The sequence below is a fragment of the Portunus trituberculatus genome, chromosome 4 (genome assembly GCF_017591435.1).
Source record: "Portunus trituberculatus isolate SZX2019 chromosome 4, ASM1759143v1, whole genome shotgun sequence".
Lineage (NCBI taxonomy): Eukaryota > Metazoa > Arthropoda > Malacostraca > Decapoda > Portunidae > Portunus > Portunus trituberculatus.
This window is the reverse complement of record NC_059258.1, coordinates 1192179-1215070: the sequence shown is the minus strand read 5'-3', so window position 1 is coordinate 1215070 and position 22892 is coordinate 1192179. Positions and strand designations below refer to the sequence as shown.

Sequence of the window (22892 nt, the reverse complement as noted above, 5' to 3'; positions counted from 1 at the left end):
TTTATGTTTTCTTTTCACTTTTTTTCCTTCCATCCGTTTTTTTTTTTCTTCTTTTCTTCTTCTTCTACTTTTTATTTTTCTTCTTCTTAATTATCTTTCTTTATCTTTTTGCTATCTAATCTTTTCGTTTGCATTTTTCTTTTCTCTTTTTCTTTCTTTTATATTTTTGCTACCTTCCCGTTTCTCTTTTATTTTTCTTTTCTTCTTTTTCTTTACCTTCTTTTCTTCCTTCTTCCTTTTAACTCTATTTTCTTTTTCTTTTTTGTTAATTTTCTCCTCTTTTGCCTTCTTTTCCTCTTCTCTCCTTCTCTCTCCTCTTTCCTTTCCATTTTTCTTTTATTTCTCTTTTTTTCCTTTCCTTCTGTTTCCTTACTTTCAATTTTTCACATCTTTTCATTTATTTTCCCTTTTCCTTCCTCATTTCTTGTTATATTTTTCTCTTACGCATTTGTTTTCCTTCCTTTTGTCTTTCTCTTCTTTCTTTCTACTTTCCTTTTGTTTTTCTTCTATTCCTCTTTCTTATTCTTTCATCTATCTTCATCTGTATCACTTCCCACGCCCTTCTTCTCCTTTCCCTCCCTCCTTATCCCTCCTTCCTCTTCTCTGTCTCTCCCTCAACGCTTTTATTCACTTCCTCCCTTTCTCTCTCTTTCTCCCCTCCTTCCTTTTCCCTTTCCTCCCCCTCTGGATTCCCTCCATCACTCCCTCCCATTACCTACTTACATCCTCCCCCCCCTATCACTTACCCTCCCTCACTTCCCTCCCTTTCTCTCTTCCCTCCGGCGTCCCCTTGCCCCCTGGGGATTCAGAATTAAGGGGCAGAGAAACAAAGGGGGTTTATGACAAAATTAGCCCCTGCACCCCATTGGCCATTACTGAACAAACTAATGTTGAAATGCTGCCAGATTTTCTTTTTTTTTCACTTTTTTTATTATTTGCTGGAGTAAAATTTGTGATGGTGGATGGTAAGTTTATTTTTTCCTTCTTTTTTTATTTTTTGGGGTAAAATGGAGGGAAAAAGGAGCGTTTCTGTGTGTGTATGTTAGGTTTGTGTGGTTTTGTTGTTTTTTTTTGTTATTTTTTTTTCTGGGTCCAAGATGCGGTGGAATAATAAAAAAAAAAAAAAAAAAAGTGAAAGGAATTTATGTATATCTGAAAACAATTAGCTTTTTTTTTTTTTTTGCAACATCTGTTAAACTTCTGAACAAATATGAAAAATAAAAAAATCATGAACGAAAAAAACTACAAAAACATGAATCAAAACAATAAACTTAATGAAAAAAACGAAAAGAAATCAACATCTTACCATATTGATTCACTTCACTCATTATTCTTCACCCTCCTCCTCCTCCTCCTCCTCCTAGTGAATAATTGTAAACAAACTCAGGCTCTCTTCGCATCTATGGTGAGTAAATAAACGCATCATAGGTCTGGGAAAAGTCCTTCCATACAACCCTCTATGGGAACACCAAACACACTCTTCGATCCTTTTAAAAGCGATCCAACTCCCTTCGCGGCCGTTCAGGGAATCCGGGAAGCATAACAAAACAAAAGAAGAGAGATCAAACACCCAACCCGACCCGCTTTATGATCCTGCTGGCAAGACACGCCCACAACTCTATCACTTTTCGAGAGAGAGAGAGAGAGAGAGAGAGAGAGAGAGAGAGAGAGAGAGAGAGAGAGAGAGAGAGAGAGAGAGAGAGAGAGAGAGAGAGACTAAAAGGTAAAATAATATGTTCTGCTTCTCTACCCTCTCTCCCTTCATTCCTCCTCTCTCTCCTCTCTCTCTCCGCTGTAGAGAAACCACACCCTAGTTTCATCAGGTCAAAGGATTACAATCAATAATGGAAATCGATACGAGATGAAGGGAACACATAGATGGGCGTTTGTGAGCGTTAATTATGTGGGAAATGGACTAAACCTTCATTTTACTGAGACCTTAAGCCCTTGTGTCCCTCAATACCTTGTGCTGGAGGTGGACTTTGCATGTTTTAAGTGTTTTTGGTGTTTTAAAGTCATTTTCCTGTTAGTTTCTTGGGTGACTGGCGGTTTGAGATTTTGTTTTGTTTTTTTTGTGGATGTGTGATGTGTGGTGGTGTTTGGTGAAGTTTGGTGGTGGTGGAGGAAGTTATCAATGTTTTTTTTCTAGGGTGTGGTGATGTTTGGTGATGTTAGAAGTAGTTATGAAAGTTTTTTGAGTGTGGTGATGTTTGGTGAAGTTTGGTGATGGCAGAGGAAGTTATCAATGCTTCTCCTGGGGTGTGGTGGCTTGGTGATGGTAGAGAAGTTATCAATGCTTTTTGTGGGGTGTGGTGATGTTTGGCGAGTGTTTAATGATGTTTGATGTTACTAAAAGAAGTTATCAAAATTTTTATGTGTGCAGCGATGTTTGGATGTCTTTATTGACTGTTTGGTGAATGTTTAATGTTGGTAGAGGACGTTATCAAAGTTCCCGCGATGTTTTACCTGAAGTTGGCGATGGATTTGGAAGTTCTAAGCATTGGTGGTGAAGTTACAAGCATTTCCGAGATGATATTCGTGATTTTAATGAAGATTTAGCGAGTATTAAGCGCTGAAGGAGGAAGTTACTGGGGATTTCACGAAGTTAATCCTGCCATATGCTTATTTTTGTAGTATTAAAGACAAATTTGAAATAAAAACAAATCTTCCGTGTGTGTGTGTGTGTGTGTGTGTGTGTGTTACGTGATCGAAGCTAAATATTGTGTGGAAGACCCAATCACTCCCAATCACTCACAATCTCAATGATGCAATTTTCTGGCGTAGTTAAGCCTTTTCTTTATCCTCTTCTCCCTTCTCTTACTCCCTTTATCTTCCTCTTCCTCTTCCTCTTCTTCTTGTCGTTCATCTTTTTCCCATTGGAGTTTTTTTTGTATTTATATTTTTTTACTAGTTGTTTTATTTTTATTATGAAGAAAAACCTGACATGCTTTTAATAAACTAGAGAGAGAGAGAGAGAGAGAGAGAGAGAGAGAGAGAGAGAGAGAGAGAGAGAGAGAGAGAGAGAGAGAGAGAGAGAGAGAGAGAGAGAGAGAATATTACGAGAAGGAAGGAGGGAGAGAGGAAAGGAAAAGAAGAGGAAGTGAAAGAAAATAGGACGAAAGAAAGAGAAACAAGAAAAGACGAAGAGGAGGAAAAAAATTAAAACGGGAGAGAGAGAGAGAGAGAGAGAGAGAGAGAGAGAGAGAGAGAGAGAGAGAGAGAGAGAGAGAGAGAGAGAGAGTGACAATCGCCCTTCTATTGTATTGTCGGAAAGGTTCTTGCCGTGATGTCTTCGCTTCCATTTCCTTGATTAATACGCCAGAATGTAACCCGTGATTGGAATATTGATGTGTTTCTTTAATCGTTAGACAATCCCCAATCTCTAACCCTCTCTCTCTCTCTCTCTCTCTCTCTCTCTCTCTCTCTGACGAATGTTTTTTTTTTTTCTTGTCATTTACTTTGTGTGTATTTTCTTGTTCCTCTCTCTCTCTCTGATCATGATTTTCTTATATTTGTTAGTCGTTATTTATTTTTTTTTGTTTTTGTGCATTTTCTTGTTCCCCGCTCCCCTCTCTCTCTCTCGCAGACTCATCACATATATCGACGGTTCTATATTTATCATTCCACTTCCCATGAAATTAATTAACAAAACGAAATGAGACGGACGGTGGAAAAAAAAAGAAAAAGAAAAGAAAAATGAACCCACAAAGATTTTATTCTCGTGTGTGTGTGTGCGTGTGCGTGTACGTGTGTGTGTGTGTGTGTGCGCCGATCTTGAAGCCGCTGACTGGCACTTTTAGATGATTGGTTCTTCAAATGTCACGTGTGGCACTCATTGGGTCTCCCTTCCACAAGACTGGCACTCGCATATTGATTCCAATTGGACGCGAACCTCAGCGCTCCCCACCCGAGGAGAGGCGAGGAAAACACACACAAACGCCAGCCACGAGGGAAACTTGAAGGGAAGACACGAGGAAAAGGAAGAAAGGATGCTGGAGTATTGACAAGGAAAATATAGGTAAAGGTGAGATGAGGGAAAGGTGAAGATGAGGAGGAAAAGATGATGATGATGATGAGGAGGAGGAGGAAAATATGAGATGATGAGGGAATGATGAAGGATATGATGAAGGAAAAGATGATGAAGATGATGATGAGGATAAAGAAAAGATGAGGAAAAGATGAAAAAGATTGAGATGAGATAAAGGTGATTTAAGATGATGGTGAGGAAAAAGATGAGGAAAAGATGAAGGAAAAGATGAGGAAAAGAAAATGAGGAAAGGCCAACCGAACACTGACTTTTCCTTTTCTTTTTCTTACCGTGTGCGATTTTTTTTTTTTTTACATCTTTACCTTCTTCGTACGCGTGTCTGTTACCTTTCTTTTTTCCTTTACATTTTTCCATCTTTTGATATCATTACGCCTGGAAAAAAAATAATTAGTTTTACCGTTTCTTTATTTTACTCCTGTTACGCATTTCTTTTTCCTACTACCACAACTACTACTACTACTACTACCACTACAACAACAACTACTACTACTACTACTACTATACCTCCGTTTAGTATTCCTTTTTATTTTCATACCTGTAAGAAGAGGAGGAGGAGGAGGAGGAAAAGAGGAGAGGACAGCGCATGTGTTTGTGTGTGTGTGTGTGTGTGTGTGTGTGTGTGTGTGTGTGTGTGTGTGTGTGTGTGTGTGTGTAAGAAGAAGAAAAAGGAGGAGGAAAAGAGGAGAGGTTAGCGCATATGTTGAGTGTGTGTGTGTGTGTGTGTGTGTGTTCCCGCGTCCCCGTGTGAATGCGCGTTTGTGTAAGTGCGCCCGCTACCCCGTGAGAGAGTACAAATGAGTATATGTGTGTGTGTGTGTGTATGTATAAGTGTGTGTGTCACTGGAGAAACACGCAGACGTACAAAAATAAAGGACAGTACCCCAGTACGTGAAGGAACAAAGCTCAGTAACGCACGAGTATAAATAGAGCGGGGCGGCAGACAGAACCCAGAACTCAAGGCCACTCTAACGCTGATGAGAGATGACAACACTACAACACTACCAAGGCACTGCGCGTCTAGCTTGCCCGAAAAATAGTGTGGCTGCCCTGAGCCTTTCTTACCGTCTTCCCTCAGCGATTCGTGTGTATTGGTGAGCATAATTGTGGTGTTGGTGGTGTTGTTGTTTCTATTGCTTTTATTCTTGTGTTGTGGCTCTTTTTCAATTGTACTTTTTTTCCTGCCTTCCTTCAGTGTTGTGTGTGTTTCTTGTGGTGGTGTTTCTACTGGTGTCTACTGTATCCCTCCTTCCATGTGGTGTTGCGGTTCTAAGTTTGTTTTTTTTTGCCTGCCTTTCTTTAGTGGTGTATGTTTCCTGTGCTTCTACTGGTGTTGTTGGTGTTGCTTCTACTGGTATTTCCTTCTGTTCATACTATGTCCTTCTCTCCATGTGGTGTTGTGGTTTTAACTCTTGTTTTTTCTACCTTCCTTCAGTGGTGTATCTGTTTCCTGTGCTTCTACTGGTGTTGCTGGTGTTGGTGTTGTCCTTCAAATGGTCTTTTTCCGGCCTTTCTCAAGTGGTGCACGTGCTTCCTCTGGTGTTGCTGATGTTGCCGGTGGTGTCTTCTGGTGTTTTTATTTAATTTATTACTGGTTTGGTATTGTGGTGACTTTTTTTTTTTTTATTTTGTCTTAGTTTTGTGTCCTCTTGTGTTGTGGTGTTAACTCGATTAGTGGTGTTTTTTTCTTCAATTGTGGTGGTGTTGTGGTGTTTTGCGTTTATATTTCCTCGTTTATCCACTTTTTTTCTTTTTCTCTTTTGTATTCACTCATATTTTTTTGTTTATATATATTTTTTCCCTTCTCTCTATATTCTTCTGTTTATCTCTCTTCTCTCTTTCTCCTTCCCCTTCTTCCATATATTTTTCATCTTCTCCCTATACATTCCTCTCACTCATTTCTCCTCTTCCTCCACCTCCTCTTCTTCTTCTTCGTCCTCCTCCTCTTTCTCTTTCCTACCCTCGTTCTCTCACTTGTACTCCACCCTGTTCTCCCCTCACCCTTCTTTCCCCTCACCGGATCTCTCTCTCTCTCTCTCTCTCTCTCTCTCTCTCTCTGCAACCCCTACTGTGTTCACATTTTAAGGCCAGTCGCGTGAGAGAGAGAGAGAGAGAGAGAGAGAGAGAGAGAGAGAGAGAGAGAGAGAGAGAGAGAGAGAGAGAGAGAGAGAGAGAGAGAGAGAGAGAGGAGAGAGAGAGAGAGAGAGAGAGAGAGAGAGAGAGAGAGAGAGAGAGAGAGAGAGAGAGAGAGTTGTTTTGTCAGTATCTGTGGTATATATAATGCTGTAAACGTTTTTTTTAGGAATATTTCTCGAGGATGGAGAGAAAAAAATATGAAAAAAGGCGAAAAAGATTGTGTTTATTCTATTCCTTCCCTTTTTTCAGCTAATAAGTCATCAGTAATATTTCTAATCCGCTATTCTTTCATTAAACTCGATCATTCATTCTCATTAACAATCACGAACGCTAATTATCTGATGAACGCTTGCATTTCTTTTTATTTCGACCGGCGAGAGAGAAAAAAAAGGTAAAAAGACACCTAAGCGAGCGATAAATTAAGAAAATCAAACTACCACTAAGGAAAGGGCATATATAGGTTTCTTTTTTCATCGTTCTATTTTGATTTATATTTGGCCAAATTTCAACAGCATCGAACAATAGTTAACGAAACAATTAGCATTAATCTGTTCTCAATGAGCGCTGTTTCATAATATTACGCGCGATTGTACTACATTATGGGATGAGAGAGAGAGAGAGAGAGAGAGAGAGAGAGAGAGAGAGAGAGAGAGAGAGAGAGAGAGAGAGAGAGAGAGAGAGAGAGAGTCGTAACATTTTACTCGCGTTTATTTTGTGTGTGTGTGTGTGTGTGTGTGTGTGTGTGTGTGTGTGTGTGTGTGTGTGTGTGTGTGTCTGTGTGTGCACAAGCAGGGAAATAGTAGAGGAGGGAAGGATGTGGGTGAGGTAACCACAAAAGAGGTTTAACCACAGAAAGCATCTCTCACACACACACACACACACACACACACACACACACACACACACACACGGGCACCACAATACACCTGTCAATTCGCACCTTTGGACACCTGACACGTGAATTCTTTGGGTTTAATTTTCTGATCAATACTCGTGATTATTTGCCTTGTATTGTCTATTGGCAGTGACCGCTATCTCTTATCGTGAGAGAGAGAGAGAGAGAGAGAGAGAGAGAGAGAGAGAGAGAGAGAGAGAGAGAGAGAGAGAGAGAGAGAGAGAGAAATTATAACAAACGTGTGTGTGTGTGTGTGTGTGTGTGTGTGTGTGTGTGTGTGTGTGTGTGTGTGTGTGTGTGTGTGTGTGTGTGTGTGTGTGTACTCACGAACACAGGTTTAGGGCAGGATAACCGTATCTGCAGGATGCTGTAACTGATATAACGCTCGACAGTAGCGCTACACCTCTCTCTCTCTCTCTTTCACTGTCTCACATTAATTTTGATATTTTTATATAGAAAACCAGAGAGAGAGAGAGAGAGAGAGAGAGAGAGACAGTAGAATTATTACGTTATTTTGCTCCGCTGTGGCTATCCAAGTGATGGATTTATTGAAAGGATGCGAGGCTGACGACAGCTTATTGTGAGAGAGAGAGAGAGAGAGAGAGAGAGAGAGAGAGACCTTGCAATATGACCAAAACAAATTTTTTTTATTCTTCCTTATTTCACTCCACGTTCTCTCTCTCTCTCTCTCTCTCTCTCTCTCTCTCTCTCTCTCTCCTTCCAACACCGAGACAAGAGCAACAAGAAGAAAAAAAACGGTGTTACCTCACTCTCGCTTCCTCTCCCGACCACCACCACCACCACCACCACACCACCACCACATATGGTCGATAATCGTGATAGTGGTGATGAGTTTAGTGTTTCCCCGCAGTAGAACTATTGACACCACCACCACCACCACCACTGTCCACGCATCGCATACACCGTCGCTACTTTTTAATTTCTCATTTACTTTACAAAAAGTTTAAAGACGCGGTAAATTTTCTTCAGTTCCTTAGATTATTGGTTTATTTATTAACGTGACACCAACATCAACATCACCATCTACTCACGACCCCCATCGCTATCTCTGTTTATATATTTTAGTGTCTATGAGGTTACCGATCAGTGTGCATTTCACCTCCCGGAATGCGCACGGTAACTGATGAAAGGGAGGGAAGAGGAGAGGAGCGATAAATAAGAGTAATAATAACAATACTCTTCGACTATGAACATATAGCGTAAGTTTGGAGTGCATTACTTTTATTCAATTACATTTTCATTAAATCTGACACGCCCTAATTATTTTTGATATGCATACAAATTATATTGCAGAAAACTACACACATGCAAATAGAAAAGTAAAGCTGGGATAGTTTTATTTTATCCACTAAGAGAGAGAGAGAGGGAAGGGAAAGGAGGGAGAGAGGAGGGACGGTAGGTGGGCAAGGTGATCGATAAAATTGATTATCTTTGAACGAACTGTCACCTCTTCCTGTGCTCACTCTCCCCCTTGTAACTCACACCACCAAACACGACGTTACATTATGGAAAGCCACGTAACATCCGCAGTTATTGCTACCCTAAATATTTCTCTTTGGCAGCAATATAATATCTACTCTCCCTCCCTCTCTCTCTCTCTCTTCCTCTCCTCTCCCTCTCCCTCTCCCTTTCCCGCCCGCCAACCCTCCTCCGTGTTTTATTTTCTACGTAAAAATCATCTTCAACATGTGTATTCTATCTCTAATGACTATCGGTTGTGTATGTTTTAATCCTCCGTTTAGTCCGGTGTCGGGTCCGAATGGGCGTCGCTTTCCCGAACTCGTATCCGAATTCTTGCACGGGTTTTTACTTATGTCGATTGAAATAAGAGCGGAAATTGATCGGAAGAGAAGCGGCGAAGGGGTTGTAAAGGAGGTTTCGTTACTAACCTAATTAAACACACACACACACACACACACACACACAGTAGAGCGCAGTGAAGGGAAGCCAGCGTATCGTGAAGCGCTGCCCTGCTCTCCCTAAGCACACAGTGAAGAATGAACAAGATGGAAAAAAAAACGAGGAAACAAGAACGACACAAAAGACTCCAAGGAAAGTGTAAACAAGGGAGATGATAAAACACGGAGGATGAAACAATACTTGATAACTGACCGAGCAAGGTAAAGTATCGAGTTTGTTTCTATTTCTCTGCTTTATCTGTTTGTTTTCCTTGACTTTCTTTCGTAAAATGTTGAAGGTGTGTTTGTTTGTGTTTGTTTGGAATACGATTTCTTTTCGTGTCCTTCGATTTTTGTTGGTAATAATACAACTAAGGAAATTATTTTAATAGAAATTTGACTTCACGGATACATAAAAAAATCATAACTTGTACATAGGTAAGCATATACATAGTACGCATACACATACACACGCACATACATATACATACGCTTTGTTTACGCAGACCAACAAACACACACACACACACACACAAAGGACACAAGAAAATCACAAAGAAATTTAATATAACACTCACAAGCAGAAGAAAAATACAGAGAATAATAATAAAAATAAATAATAATAATAACAACAACAACAACGCCACAAGAGAAGCTTCTGGATTCATGCACAAAAACACACGACTTCAGCAACACGACAAAAACGACCCTTTTGACACACGACCACAAGAACGATAATAAAATGTGATAAACTACCACCACCATTACAACAACAACAATAATAATAATAATAATAATAATAATAATAATAGTGCAGCTCTCACATACACACATGGCAGAATTGAAATATAAGCCTGACCACACACACACACACACACACACACACACACACACACACACACCCCTTATCCATCATCCAAACCGCAAGATTCACCGACACACACACCTTCCTCAAAACTTGCCACACTTCACCCTCCAACTCTTCACTTAGTGGTCTACACACACACACACACACACACACACACACACACACACACACACACACACACACACACACACACACACACACACACACACACAGACCTCCCTTTCTTTCCACCGGCTCCTGCACCCTTCCCTGCGTCACTGTGGGGAGAGGGACACCAGAGACACCCATTCTCACCGTACATATAAAAAAAGTTAACCATAGGAACGCAAAACCGAAGGAGACAAAAAAATACACACAATTCGAGCAAGTGAAGCTACAATTTTGGGGTGTCATAATTTTGCAAACCCCGTGTGAGGCGTCGAGAGGGAGAGAGGAAGGAAGGGAGGGTCTGAGGGAGAGGAGGATGAGAGGGGGAGAGAGGGGGAAGAGGAGGAAGGGAAGGATCGGTATACCTTCCCTGATTGGTAGGTAGAATGTCTCCTAACCACCATGATCAGCAAGGCAGGTGTTATGGTCACTCGGGATTTTAATTTAGATGGTGAACTTCAACTCTTTATCCTATTTTGAACCCTCCCTCTCTCTCTCTCTCTCTCTCTCTTGCACTGGATCGGATTTCCAATATAAAAGTTAAAATCTATCACCAGTAATCGTTCCGGGGAGAGAGAGAGAGAGAGAGAGAGAGAGAGAGAGAGAGAGAGAGAGAGAGAGAGAGAGAGAGAGAGAGAGAGAGAGAGAGAGAGAGAGAGAGAGAGAGAGAGAGAGAGAGAGAGAGAGAGAGAGAGAGAGAGAGAGAGAGAGAGAGAGAGAGAGAGACTTTTCCCTCACCGTAGACAGTCACCGTCGCGTTTTGTTTGTCCGGTCGGCCTTTGTTCCAACACACACACACACACACACACACACACACACACACACACACACACACACACACACAATTTCCCCTTCAAGTCTTGGCTAGCGTTGAAAGCGATACAAGCCTCAATGTTACACTTGTTTTGGGTTACATGTTATTGCAGGCGTTGTCACTTTCCCCACGCCACGCCACGCCAACCCGCTTTTTTTGTTGTTGTTGTTGTTGTTGCGTCTCTTGTTATTGTTGCAGCTTCAATAGGTTATCAAAAGCATGGAGCTCCGTAACTATTTCTTGTCTGTATTTATCACGTTCGGTCTTCAAAGTAATAGTTAACCTCTTCAGTACTGGGACACATTTTTTACCTTGAGATTTGTGCACGACTCGACTTTATTTACGTTATTAAGGTCTGTGGAGGTCAGAAGATTGATGGCCAGAGTCTTCACTATTCTAATCCCTCACGTGAGTTTCTGAAGTTGTATAAAATCACGAAATACTAAGCAGAATGAATATGGAAACGCGTCATGGTAGTGAAGGGGTTAAGGATTAGATAAGAGTGGACTAGGATTAGTTAGTATTGGAGTTTTTGTATTGATTTGATGCCTCTTGTGTATAATCTCTAGTTACTTGCATTTCCTCTCGTGTTCTTGTGTTGGAGTGTAAAGAGAGTTGTGTATCTTTCTTTCTCCTTTCATTAATTTTTATCTCTTTATTTACTTGCTCCCCGCTAGAGAAAGTTCAAGTTTACATAAAAACCTGTAACGTAGCTTTCCTCTATCTTCATTTTTCTTTTTTTTTTTTTTCCTTTTTTTTTTTTTTTGCTAATCTTCACACTCTTGATTTAGTGACCGCTACAAGTTCAAGTTTACATAAGAACAAGTTATCTTAATCTTTTCACTTTCAGACTAGTGACTCTCTCTCTCTCTCTAACATATAACTTAGCGAAGGGAAATTTTTAACACACATACCAATAAATAACACAAATTTTTAGCTCAGTAGTTAATATTCTGCTTAGACTTTCATAAATTTCACACTTTTCTTCTTCAACTTTCACTGACCGCTGTGTGACGAAAGATTTACAAGGACAAGCAAGTTTATTTCATTCACTGCTATTAGTAAGTTTGGCTTCCTTACATTTACCCAAACCGCTATAACATGTTCGGATTTACCTATACATAACAAACTTATCCTTTCTTTTCGTCTCTATCCGATACAATTCAGTTCTTTGGGTCCACTTAGCGCTACAGGACTTTCTAGTTTGTCTATTTATGGTTTGTGGCGGTAACACTGATTTCTTTAACGTTATAAGAAATGTGAAGATACATAAAATTCTCGTCTTTAGTTCTGTCACTAACTTCAAGATGCGATAAAATGTTCGATATTGCACAGAATAAACCGTAGCCACTATTCCTTATGTTTTCTGGCGGTAAGCGGTGAGTGTTTGGATAAGAGGATTCTATACACACTGCTAGTCTTGATACTAATGCCACTAACACAAGTAACCCTCACACACTGATACGCTACGATACGCTGTTCAGATACACGATACAGCATAGATAAAACAAGAAACCAGGATTTTTTTTTTTTTCGTCAGATTTCTAGCACTGGTGAAATAAAATGTTAGGTTAGGTTAGGTTAGGTTTCCTCTCCTCCTCGTGTTTCCTTGCGTGTATTTTTGTAGTGGATATAATCACTCGCGTTTGATTGGCTGATTACTGAGTGCGGCTTGTGAATGGCTTTGCTGATTGGGTAATGAGTGCCGATCAGATCTCTCTCTCCCTCTCTCTACAACACTGACTCGCTACCTATCCCCACACACACATACACACACAGTTTCCCACAATAGACCCCTCGCTCCTCTGCCACCAATAAGAACCACGTATTGCTTCATTCGTTAACGAGTCGAACGAGAGCGAACCAATTATGTGCGGCAGCCCGGGACAAGCTAAGCGAACCGAACTGAGCCGCGCCGCGTGAACGAACTTGTAACATCGGGATGCGAAGTGATCAATGAACGAACCGCTTGATGAAATACAATTATTGGATTCGAACCGCTGAGGGGCCTTCGAATCTTTAATCACTACACATACACACACACACACACACACACGGAGGGGAGCCCGAGGGGACAGACTTATCAAACTTGGCATTACATGAACCACACAAGTAAACCGTTCGCCAATAAACAAACAGACGAACAAGGAAACATCACACACCATGGCAATCACCAGTATCACCACGGATCACCACCACCACCACCACCACCACCAAGACTTGGCCTAAAATGAACCCACAAAATTTGAACTTGCATAAAACCACTTCTACTTCCGCTCACTCCTCGATAAGCCGAATTTTTCCGTCAACTGTTTCCTCTTTCCTCCTCCTCCTCCTCTCCTCCTCCTCCTCTTCTTCTTCTTCTTCTTCCTTCTTCTTCTTCTTCTTCTCCTCCTCCTCCTGGTGCTCCTCTTTCAAGATAACACAATGGTAAACTCGCTCGCCAACTGGTTTGCAAAATGTTAACGGGTGAGTGTGAACGAGTCAACAGATGAGTCCGGATGAATGAGATGATTCACCCGCTTCGAAAACTTGTCCGTCTGTTACTCTCTCTCTCTCTCTCTCTCTCTCTCTCTCTCGTGTGTCGTCGTGGGGATGGATCAACGATATTCCTCAGAGTTTTAGATAAATACAGGTTTCGATGGATGACATACAGTACTATTCCCCTCCTCCTCCTCCTCCTCCTCCTCCTCCTTCTCTCTTCCTCCTCTTCCTCATTGATTGCCAAGAGGGATTTAATATCAGGCTGTAATTTGGTCCAGTGTGGTCGAGTGTAATTTTAGTCTTGCCAAAAGAGACGCAGCTATTTTTAGGCAACGTTTCCTGTGTTAAGTAACCCGCCGCGGCTCTCACTCAATACATTACATCGCTAATCTATTTCCATTCAGTGTGCAAACAGACACCGGGATTAATAACAAGCTGGAAACAGAAAACGAACGAAGGGGTTGATTTTTGAGACGCGCGATCCGCGGCCGCCGACGTGCACAGTAAGCGGTGAAGTGTAACAACATATTGACTTAATCACTATTATTGGCTGTGTCCTCTCCTCTCCTCTCCTCCCTGGCCCTCCCTCACATCGCCGCCCACGATCGATATTCACCTTGGCCATCCGGGGACGCCCCTCGGTGTCGCCGCGGCCACAACACTCACACGCCCACACTCACGCCAGGGACTTGGCCACACGCAGCCTCCCACACCTCACCACAGGCAGGCACGCCGCCCCGCTCATCACCACCATTGTTCCCACGACTGTTCATCAAACCTTGTACTACTTCTGCTCCTCCCCACACCACGCCTGGTCCCTGTGAGGCTGTCTCCCCGCGGTGTGCCTCGCCGGCCGGCCGCTGCGGCACGCCAAGATGACTGACAGCCTCGCGTCGTCCGGCTCGGTGTACCGAGAGCATTCTCAGCCGCGTCAGGAATGCGAAACTCCGATGATGAAATTCCGATTCTTTGCCTGGGTTGGTCCGCGTGCTGCCGCCACGGAAGGGATGGACACCGCTACTCATCTCCACCCTTCTCCTTCTCTTCCTCCCTTCGTCCCAGTCGTTTCTGCTCCCTGTGGTCCCTCCGCAACCGCTGGCCTCGGCGGTGCGAGCGGCGAGGCGCCAGGCCCGGCACCGTCACCCTCACACTCCGCCGGTGGCCACCGCTCGGAGGGACTCACCGATATAAAGTTTGCCATACACTGTTTCCTAACTTGCCGCACTGGCCTGCCGCCTCCCTCTGCCTCCCTCCCTCCATCCCGCGGCCCGCCGGGAGGCACGCGGCCGTCAGGCGGCGGGCCGTCGCTCGCCCGATCAGATTTGGTGACACTTGTGGAAATTTCGATGCGGCTCTTATGAAACCCAGCAAGGGCCGGCCGGCAGGACCAGCGTGGCGCCAGGCCGTGGTACACCTGGCCAGGTGAGCAGCCCGCACCTGTCACCCTGTCACCTGCACCACCACTGTGCCATCGTGTCAGACGGTCAGACACCGCGCGCCCAGACACCTCGCCGCGCCCTGGGCAACGACTCTTTCATGAACGAGGGAGTGTCAAGGCGAGCACACACACGTGTCCTGGGCGGCCTGTGTCCCGGGCGCGGCGGGCGGCGAGGGCAGCGGCGCCACCACCACCACGTGCCGCCCCGGGAGGCTCGGTGCCACGGAGACACTGCCACTCACGTACCTGTTGCCAGAACTGGGCGAGCAGAAAGATGCGTTCCTTCTTGAAGAGCCAATCCATGGACTGGAAGTTCTGCAGGGCGGCCATGTCCTTGGCAGGGTTATCGCCCCCCGCGCCGCCCTGGGCGTCAGGCCCTGGCGCCGCCATGCTGCCCAACAGAGGGTGGGGAGCCACTGTGAACCCACCCAATCCTCCGATACCGCCCGCACCCGGCCACCCACCGCCCACCTCGGGGCCCGAACCTCCTTCAGAGGCAGCCACCTTTCCCAGTGCAGGCCGCGGTGCGTCACAAAACTGAGCTGGGCGGCTCCTGCGGCAGCACTAACTAGCGGGCGGGCTGCCGCATGTCACTCAGGGTGTCACTGGATGCTGTCACGAGGGTGCCAACGAGGATCACCCGGGGCGTCACCACACGGGGCAGCACGTCACACACACTGGGCCGCCCGTCACAGCACTGCGCTGCACGCGGCTGTACACACTGGCCTTGGGGACCACGGCGACACACGGCGTTGTGCGCGCTGCGAGAGGGCCTCCCTCAGACTGGGGACGACTTGTTGGTTCCCGCTCGCTAACGCCGCCCGTCCACAGTCGCCTGCTGCTGCCCCCTGGTGGCTCCGACCAGGGGCGGAGCGAGCCTCAGCCAGGCCGCCATTGGTCCGTGCGTGGGGGACGGGGCGGGCCACGCCACCTCCCGCCACACTCATTTATCGCCGCCCATGTATCACACGGGAACACCACCTCGGAAGCCGCTCACACCCGTCCCCTCCACCGCCCACACCACACACGCCCGCGACACGCCACCCGCTCCTGCCCTGCCCCGCGCCGCCCACCACGCCCCGCCGCGCCCCTCACACCCGATCATGTCCCCCTGACCTGCCCGAGCCGCTCCCTGCCCTCCTGCCCTCCTCACCACCCCAGCCCTCTTCCCACCTTCCCTCCTTCTCTCCCGGTGTCCTGGCTGCCTCCTCCGCCTCCTTCCCTCCATACTATATGATTCTCTCTTCCTTTTCCTCCAGAGAATCACAGCTCTTCTTTCGCTCCTCTTCCGATGTCGATTATCTCTGCGTTCGTTTCTCTTCACTTCTTGCGTCTCTCCGCTCTCTCCGCTGCTTTCTGCTCGCCGCTCTTCCTCCCTTCCTTTATCTTGCCCTGCATCTGTTCCTTCCTCGCTGTGTTCTTGTTATTCATGAGTTTATGCAGAACAAGAGAGGACGTTATTCATTCACGTGTTATTCAGTGTCATTCATTTTCTCGCGTCTTGTTCCTGTGTTCTTAAGTTACTGCGTCGTTTCATTCCTGTTTATCTCTGGCTGTCTTTTCTTTATCTCTTCCTCTTGTGTCATTTTCTTATCTTCTTTCTATCGTTTCGTCTATTGTTAGCTTCGGGACTCATCGGTTTGTTTATTTTGGTTTCTTGTTTCTATTTCATTCGTGTTTTTATTATCATGTTTATTTCTTATCCCTGTTTCATTGTCTTCCGGTTTTCTTTCATATCTTATCTGTTTGACTGCCAATGTTTGTTTGTCTGTCGTCGTTAACGTGGTTTTCTTTGCTTTAGTTTATTCTTCTTTCTTCTTCCTCTTCTCCGTTTCATTGTTTCTAATACATTTACTTCTTTACTGTATCTCTTATCATGTACGTCTTATTTTCTTCTTGTATTTTTTTTTACTTTTTCGTTCTTCTTCTTCGTTGTTACCGTGTTTGCTATTATTCTTTTTTTTCTTTTTCAGTTTTTTTTCTCTCTCCATTATTCTGCTACATTATCATTTTCCTTTCTCTTTATCTCAATCTTCTTCCTCTTCCTTCTTTCCAATTTCTTGTTAGTTTCCTCTTCCTTCTTCTCCTTCCTTTCATCTTCCTCTTCCTCTGCGTTCAAATTCTCGTCTTCCTCCTCCTCCGTTATCTAACCCCTTCTTCCTTGCGTTTACTGTGTGTGTGTGTGTGTGTGTGTGTGTGTGTGTGTGTGTGTGTGTGTGTGTGTGTGTGTGTGTGTGTGTGTGTGTGTGTGTGTGTGTGTGTGTGTCATCCTTTCCTCGCGTTCCCAACTTAAGCGGTGTGTGTGTGTGTGTGTGTGTGTGTGTGTGTGTGTGTGTGTGTGTGTGTGTGTGTGTTTGGTTTTGAAGGTCTTTGTTTTAACTGCTGTGTTTGTTGGTGCGTGTTTGCATACCTAAATGTGTGAGCAGTGTGTTGCATCTCAAGATTATGCACACACACACACACACACACACACACACACACACACACACACACAGTAATACAATTTCTCACTGGTTTCTGACAAATCTATACAACATTACATAATTTCATGCGATTTACTCAATTCTAATTACGGAGAATAGAGAAGATTGAGGAAGAAGCGAAGAAGACGAAGAAGAAGACGACGACGAAGACGAAGAAGAAGAAAGGCGATCACAGTAACTTCATGATATTTCACCAACACACCTTGATCAAGAAATTCTCAAATGATGTCGATAATTTGATGTTTTTATTATTTTCCTGTAGTAGATAACTTTCCTGCTTTTCCCGCATTACTGACCGCAAACATTTGAAGCTAAAACTTTGACTGTATACGAAGTGAAGCTTAAAATTTAGCGCAACATTGAAAAGCCGAACGATAAAATCAGGTGCGTATCCATCAAAAAATTTGGCCGAAAAAAAAAAAAAAAAAAATGGAGGCGTTTGAAAAAGTCACTTAATACTTCCTGGAAATGAAAATCTTGGATGGAAAACAACAAACATGAATTCATAGAGAAAGTAAAAAAAAAAAAAAACCCACACCAAGTTTTTTTATATCGGGTGAAAAAGACGAAAAAAAAAAACTTTCATTCACTACTTTTTTCTTTCACGTGTATTGATAAGCGCTAATGAAACACACACACACACACACACACACACACACACACACACGAATTAATACCCGGCTGTCGATTTATAAACAATTTGGGGACTAAAAAAGAAAAAAAGAAAGAAAGAAAGAAAGAAAGAAAAAGGGTTGTTTGTGGTTTCTTTCACTTAGACCACCACCACCACCACCACCACCACCACCACCACCACCACCACCGCCGTCTGCCGCCACCGCCGCCACCTTGTCCACCGCCACCACCATCACCACCAGTATCTCCGCTATTGCCGCCACCACCACTGCCTCCTTTTACGCCGCCGCCGCCGCCAGCACCACCACCACCACCATCATCACCACCACCACCACCACCACCGCCGCCGCGTCGCTTTCTGAATTATCAAAAGGCAAATGAAAGGAAAAAATAAAGGAAAAAAAGCATGAGCAAGGAAAAAAAATAGTAGCACATTATAATTCACACACACACACACACACACACACACACACACACACACACACACACACACACACACACACACACACACTAGAACAAATATCTGTGAAGGAAAAAAATGCATCTTAAATTTTTTTACTAACAAACTCTTTTCTTTGACCATTCAGAGACCAGTGTTGTCTCGGCGTCACAGTTGTGGGGAGGTGTGGACGGGTGTGGGGAGGTGTGGGCAGGAGACGCACCTGAATGAAGCGCCAATTAATGATATCAGTGCAGGTGTGTTCGTGAATCTTAGCGACACTTTCATCACCTTCCTATACACGTGCTGATCTATTGAAAAAAAAATAAATGAGGAATGAAAAAAGAAATAAAGAAAAGATTAGGAAAAATAAGTGCCTCTATTATGACCTTCACTAAAAGAAGAAGAAAAAGAACAACGGCAAGGTGAAGAATAAACTTGAGTACAGAAAATAGAATGCACAATACAATAAAACCATAAATATTAAACAAAAAAACACTAACAAAAAATAAAGTACATAAAAAAAAAAAAATCACAATCAGGAAAAAAAATCACAAAAAAGATAGGAATTCGCTACTTTTTGCCTTGGATTCTTGAAAAAAACGGTTATTTTCTTAAATTTTATGAAGGAAAAGAATATTATCAAGTTTCATGGCAACTTTAATGTTTACTTGAGAGGAGGAGGAGGAGGAGGAGGAGGAGGAGGAGGAGGAGGAGGAGGAAGAAGAAAGGAAGTAAGGAAGAAGAAAATAAAAAGAAGAGACGGATGTTAGAAAAATGTAACCGGAAGATGAATGTACAGTAACGGAGGAGGAGGAGGAGGAGGAGGAGAATGGAGAAGGAGGAAGAGGAGGAGGAAGAGGAGGAGGAGAATGGAGAAGGGAGGAAGAGGAAGAGGAGGAGGAGGAGGGAGGAGAAGGGAGGAGGAGAGGAGGAGGAGGAGGAGAAGAGGAGGAGGAGGAGGAGAATGGAGAAGGGAGAAGAGAGGAGGAGGGAGGAGAAGAAGAAGGAGAAGGGAGGAGGAGGGAGGAGAATGGAAGAGGAGGAGGAGGGAGGAGAATGGAGAAGGGAGGAAGAGGAGGAGGAGGAAGAAGAGGAGGAGAGGAGGAGGAGGGGAGGAGGGAGGAGGAGGAGGAGGAGGAGAGGAGAGGAGGAGAGGAGGAGGGAGGAGGAGGAGGGAGAAGGAGGAAGAGGAAGAGGAGAATGGAGAAGGGAGGAAGAAGAGGAAGAGGAGGAGGAGGAGGAGGAGGAAAGAGAAGGGAGAAGGAAGAGGAGGAGGAGGAGGAAGAGGAGAAGAAAGAGGAGGAGGATGAGATGGGAGAAGGGAGAAGGGAGGAGGAGGAGGAAGGCGTGGGTGTATGGGAGTCCTTGGTATCGATCTGGTTCATCTGAGTGCATTAATAATTCTTTAGAAAGGGACTTGGATTCTTTCTGTTTTTGTATTCAGATTCCTTTTGTGTCTCAGTTAATTGCGCCGCTTTTGTCTTGCCCTCCTTGGCTCGATTTGCTCCCATTAAACTCAAAAATAGGATTACAACTCTGAACTAAACACAACTCGATCCTTTTCAAACAGAATCCAAACCTTTTCAAATAGATTCCAATGCTACTTGTTCCTTACATTCGTTAACTCAATATATCTCGATTTGCTCCCATTAACAGATTAAAATTATAACTCCGTTACTTAATCCCTTAAAATCAGCATCCAATGTTTTTTTTTTTTTTTTTAAGATTTCGATTATATTTTGTCTCAGGAAGGTGAATTCTAAGATTCTTAAATCCTCCTCTGCTCGATTTCCTTTCTTTAAACTTAAAAAAAAAAAAAACGATTAAAACTGGAACTTTACGCTATTCAATCCTTTAAAAGCAGAATCGGAAAGCTTTAAAGGATATTCCAATTCTCTGAAGAAAAATATAAACTCCTCAATCGCAGAGACAGAATTCTGCACCTTCAAAAAATAATCTAGCGGGATCAGAAGAAAAGAGGACGTTTAATGCCATCAATTAGAGAAGAAAGAGGAAACGAATAAGAGAATCAAAGAGTTCAATCCGAAATAGAGATTCAAGAGATACAATAAAGAAATCAAAGAGGATAAGAATAACTTTAATCCCATCGCTGAGAGAGAAAGAGAATCAATAGAGGTTTAAGTCGAAACAGAGATTGAAGAGATACGCAAAATAAACCAAAGAGGATAGGAAGAGGTTTAATCCCATCGCTAAGACAGAAACAGGAAAATAAAGAGAATCAAGAGTGTTTTAATCCTAAGGAGAAAGAGAATCAAGAAGAATCAAGAGTTTTAATCCGAAATAGAGATTCAAGATCCACACGAATGAAACCAAAGATGACAAGGAGTTTAATCTCATCATTGAGAGAGAAAGAGGAAAAGAAAGAGAATCAAGACGATTAATCCAAAAGAGAAACAGAATCAAGAGACACGAGAACCAGAGACAGAGAAAGAACGAGAAAGAGTTTAATCCCAAGGTGAGAGAAAAACAGGCAAGGAGAGGAATCGAAGCGTGTACTGTGGACTATTTAATCCTAGAAAGAGAACGAGAAAGAGGATTTAATACGAAGGTGAAGGAGAAACAAACAAGCAAGGAGAGGAATCAACTGTACTGTGCAGTCTTTAATCCCAACACATCGGCGGAAAGTCACACAGAACACAGCTTACGTACAAAACCACCACTGCTACCACCACCACCACCACCACCACCACCACCACCGCCGCCGCCGCCGCCACCAGCACCATCGCATTTCGCTCGACCCTCACTGGTCAGGATTTGCATATCTCCTCTCGGGTTACTGTGTCCGGCCACCACCTGTCTCCCTGTACCTGTCGCCGCCGTCAGCTGCACCTCGGCGCGCCTGACAGTCCTCTAGTGTCGCCCTATATTATGAAGTTGTGGAGCCAGGTCGAGCCATAAGATGATATGAATACGCCGACGTTCTGTGGTGTTGTGGTGGTGGTGTTGTGGTGGTGTGGTGTTTTTGATTCTGTGGATTGTGTGTGTTTTGTTTGTTGGGTGTTTAAGGTTTTTTTTCTGTTTTTCTGTGTCTGTCTTTGTTTTGTCCGTTTTTTTTTCCTCTCTCCTATGTGCGTGTGTGTATGTGTGTGTGTGTGTGTGTGTGTGTGTGTGTGTGTGTGTGTGTGTGTGTGTGTGTGTGTGTATGTGTGTGTGTGTGTGCGCGTCCTCCCACCCCCACACACAAAAAAAAAAATAAAATAAAATAAAAAAATAAATAAATAAATAAAATGTCACTAGATAATATAAAACCACAAAAAAAATGTAAGTAAATTCTCTCTCTCTCTCTCTCTCTGGTTTGTTTACACCTGTTTACCTGTGTCCCTTTAATTACAGGTGAACAAGCCACAGATGCATGGGTGAATATCGTTTACCTATTGACACGTCGAGTTAGGGAAGAGAGAGAGAGAGAGAGAGAGAGAGAGAGAGAGAGAGAGAGAGAGAGAGAGAGATCGATACATGGTACTTAAGAATTTCCTCCTTCACCTTGTTTCTTTGCTCTCCTCCCTCTCTCTCTCTCTCTCTCTCTCTCTCTCTCTCTCTCTCTCTCTCTCTCTCTCTCTCTCTCTCTCATCCCTTTCACTTCCTTGCCTCTGCTTGAACTCTCCCTCTCATATTCTTCTTTTTCTACATTCCTTTTATTTTTCTCTATCTCTCGCTCTCTCTCTCTCTCTGTTTCTTTCCTTACTTCCCTCCCTCCCTCCTCCTCCTTTCTTTTTCAACTTTCCTTCTCTCCCTTCTTCCTCTTGTTCATCACATATTATCTGTGTTAATCGTATCTTTTATTCTCCCTTTCTTGTCCCAATTCCCTTCTTCATCCTTTCTCATTCACTCAATTCCTCCATTATTCTCCCTTTCTTCTTCCTCTTTTATCACTTGTTTCTTTCGTCTTTTTTTTCATTTTCCGCTTCTCGTTCCTTTACTACGATCTTATCTTCCTACTTTTTTCCTCTTTTCTTTTCCCTTTCTTCTTTGTGCCTCTTTTCTTTCTTCGCTCTATCTTCCTCATTTACTCCACCTTCTCTAATTCCTTCATTTTTGTTTCTTCCCTCTCTATCTCCCTGTTTCTCATTCTCTTCTTCTCTTGCTTCCTTCCATCTCATTATCATTTATTGCATGTTTTTTTTCACTCATTTCTTTCTTTCTATTCCTCCTTTTCTCTTTCCAATCATTTTTTTCTATTTTCTCTTTCGCCTTCATCTTCTCTTCTTTATTTTCTCTCTCTCTCTCTCTCTCTCTCTCTCTCTCTCTCTCTCTCTCTCTCTCTCTATCTATTTAATCTATCGGTGTCTATCTATTTAATTTTCTATCTACTTATCTTCCTATCTATCTATCTATATATTTTCTCACCTTCCCTCTTACTCTCTAACTATCTATCTATATATCGGTCTATCTATCGGTCCACCTATCTATCTATCTATCTATTTAATTTTCTATCTCATCTTCCTATCTATCTATCATCTATTTATTTTATCACCTTCCCTCGTACAGGTAAACAGAAATGCACTTGGCACAGGTGATACAGACAGGTGGCCAGGTGACATTCGCGTCCAGGTATTGACGACACCTG

General features: G+C 43.4%; 1 protein-coding gene across 1 annotated transcript in view; it reads right to left on the bottom strand.

Annotated features, from left to right (window-relative positions):
* Nucleotides 1–15824, bottom strand: part of LOC123512746 (homeobox protein cut-like) — a 414328-nt gene extending 398504 nt beyond the window's left edge. The window contains 1 exon segment of the mRNA XM_045269319.1: nucleotides 14993–15824. Within this exon segment, the coding sequence (XP_045125254.1) occupies nucleotides 14993–15136 (144 nt within the window). The 5' untranslated portion in view covers nucleotides 15137–15824.
* Nucleotides 15825–22892: the final 7068 nt, after the last annotated feature.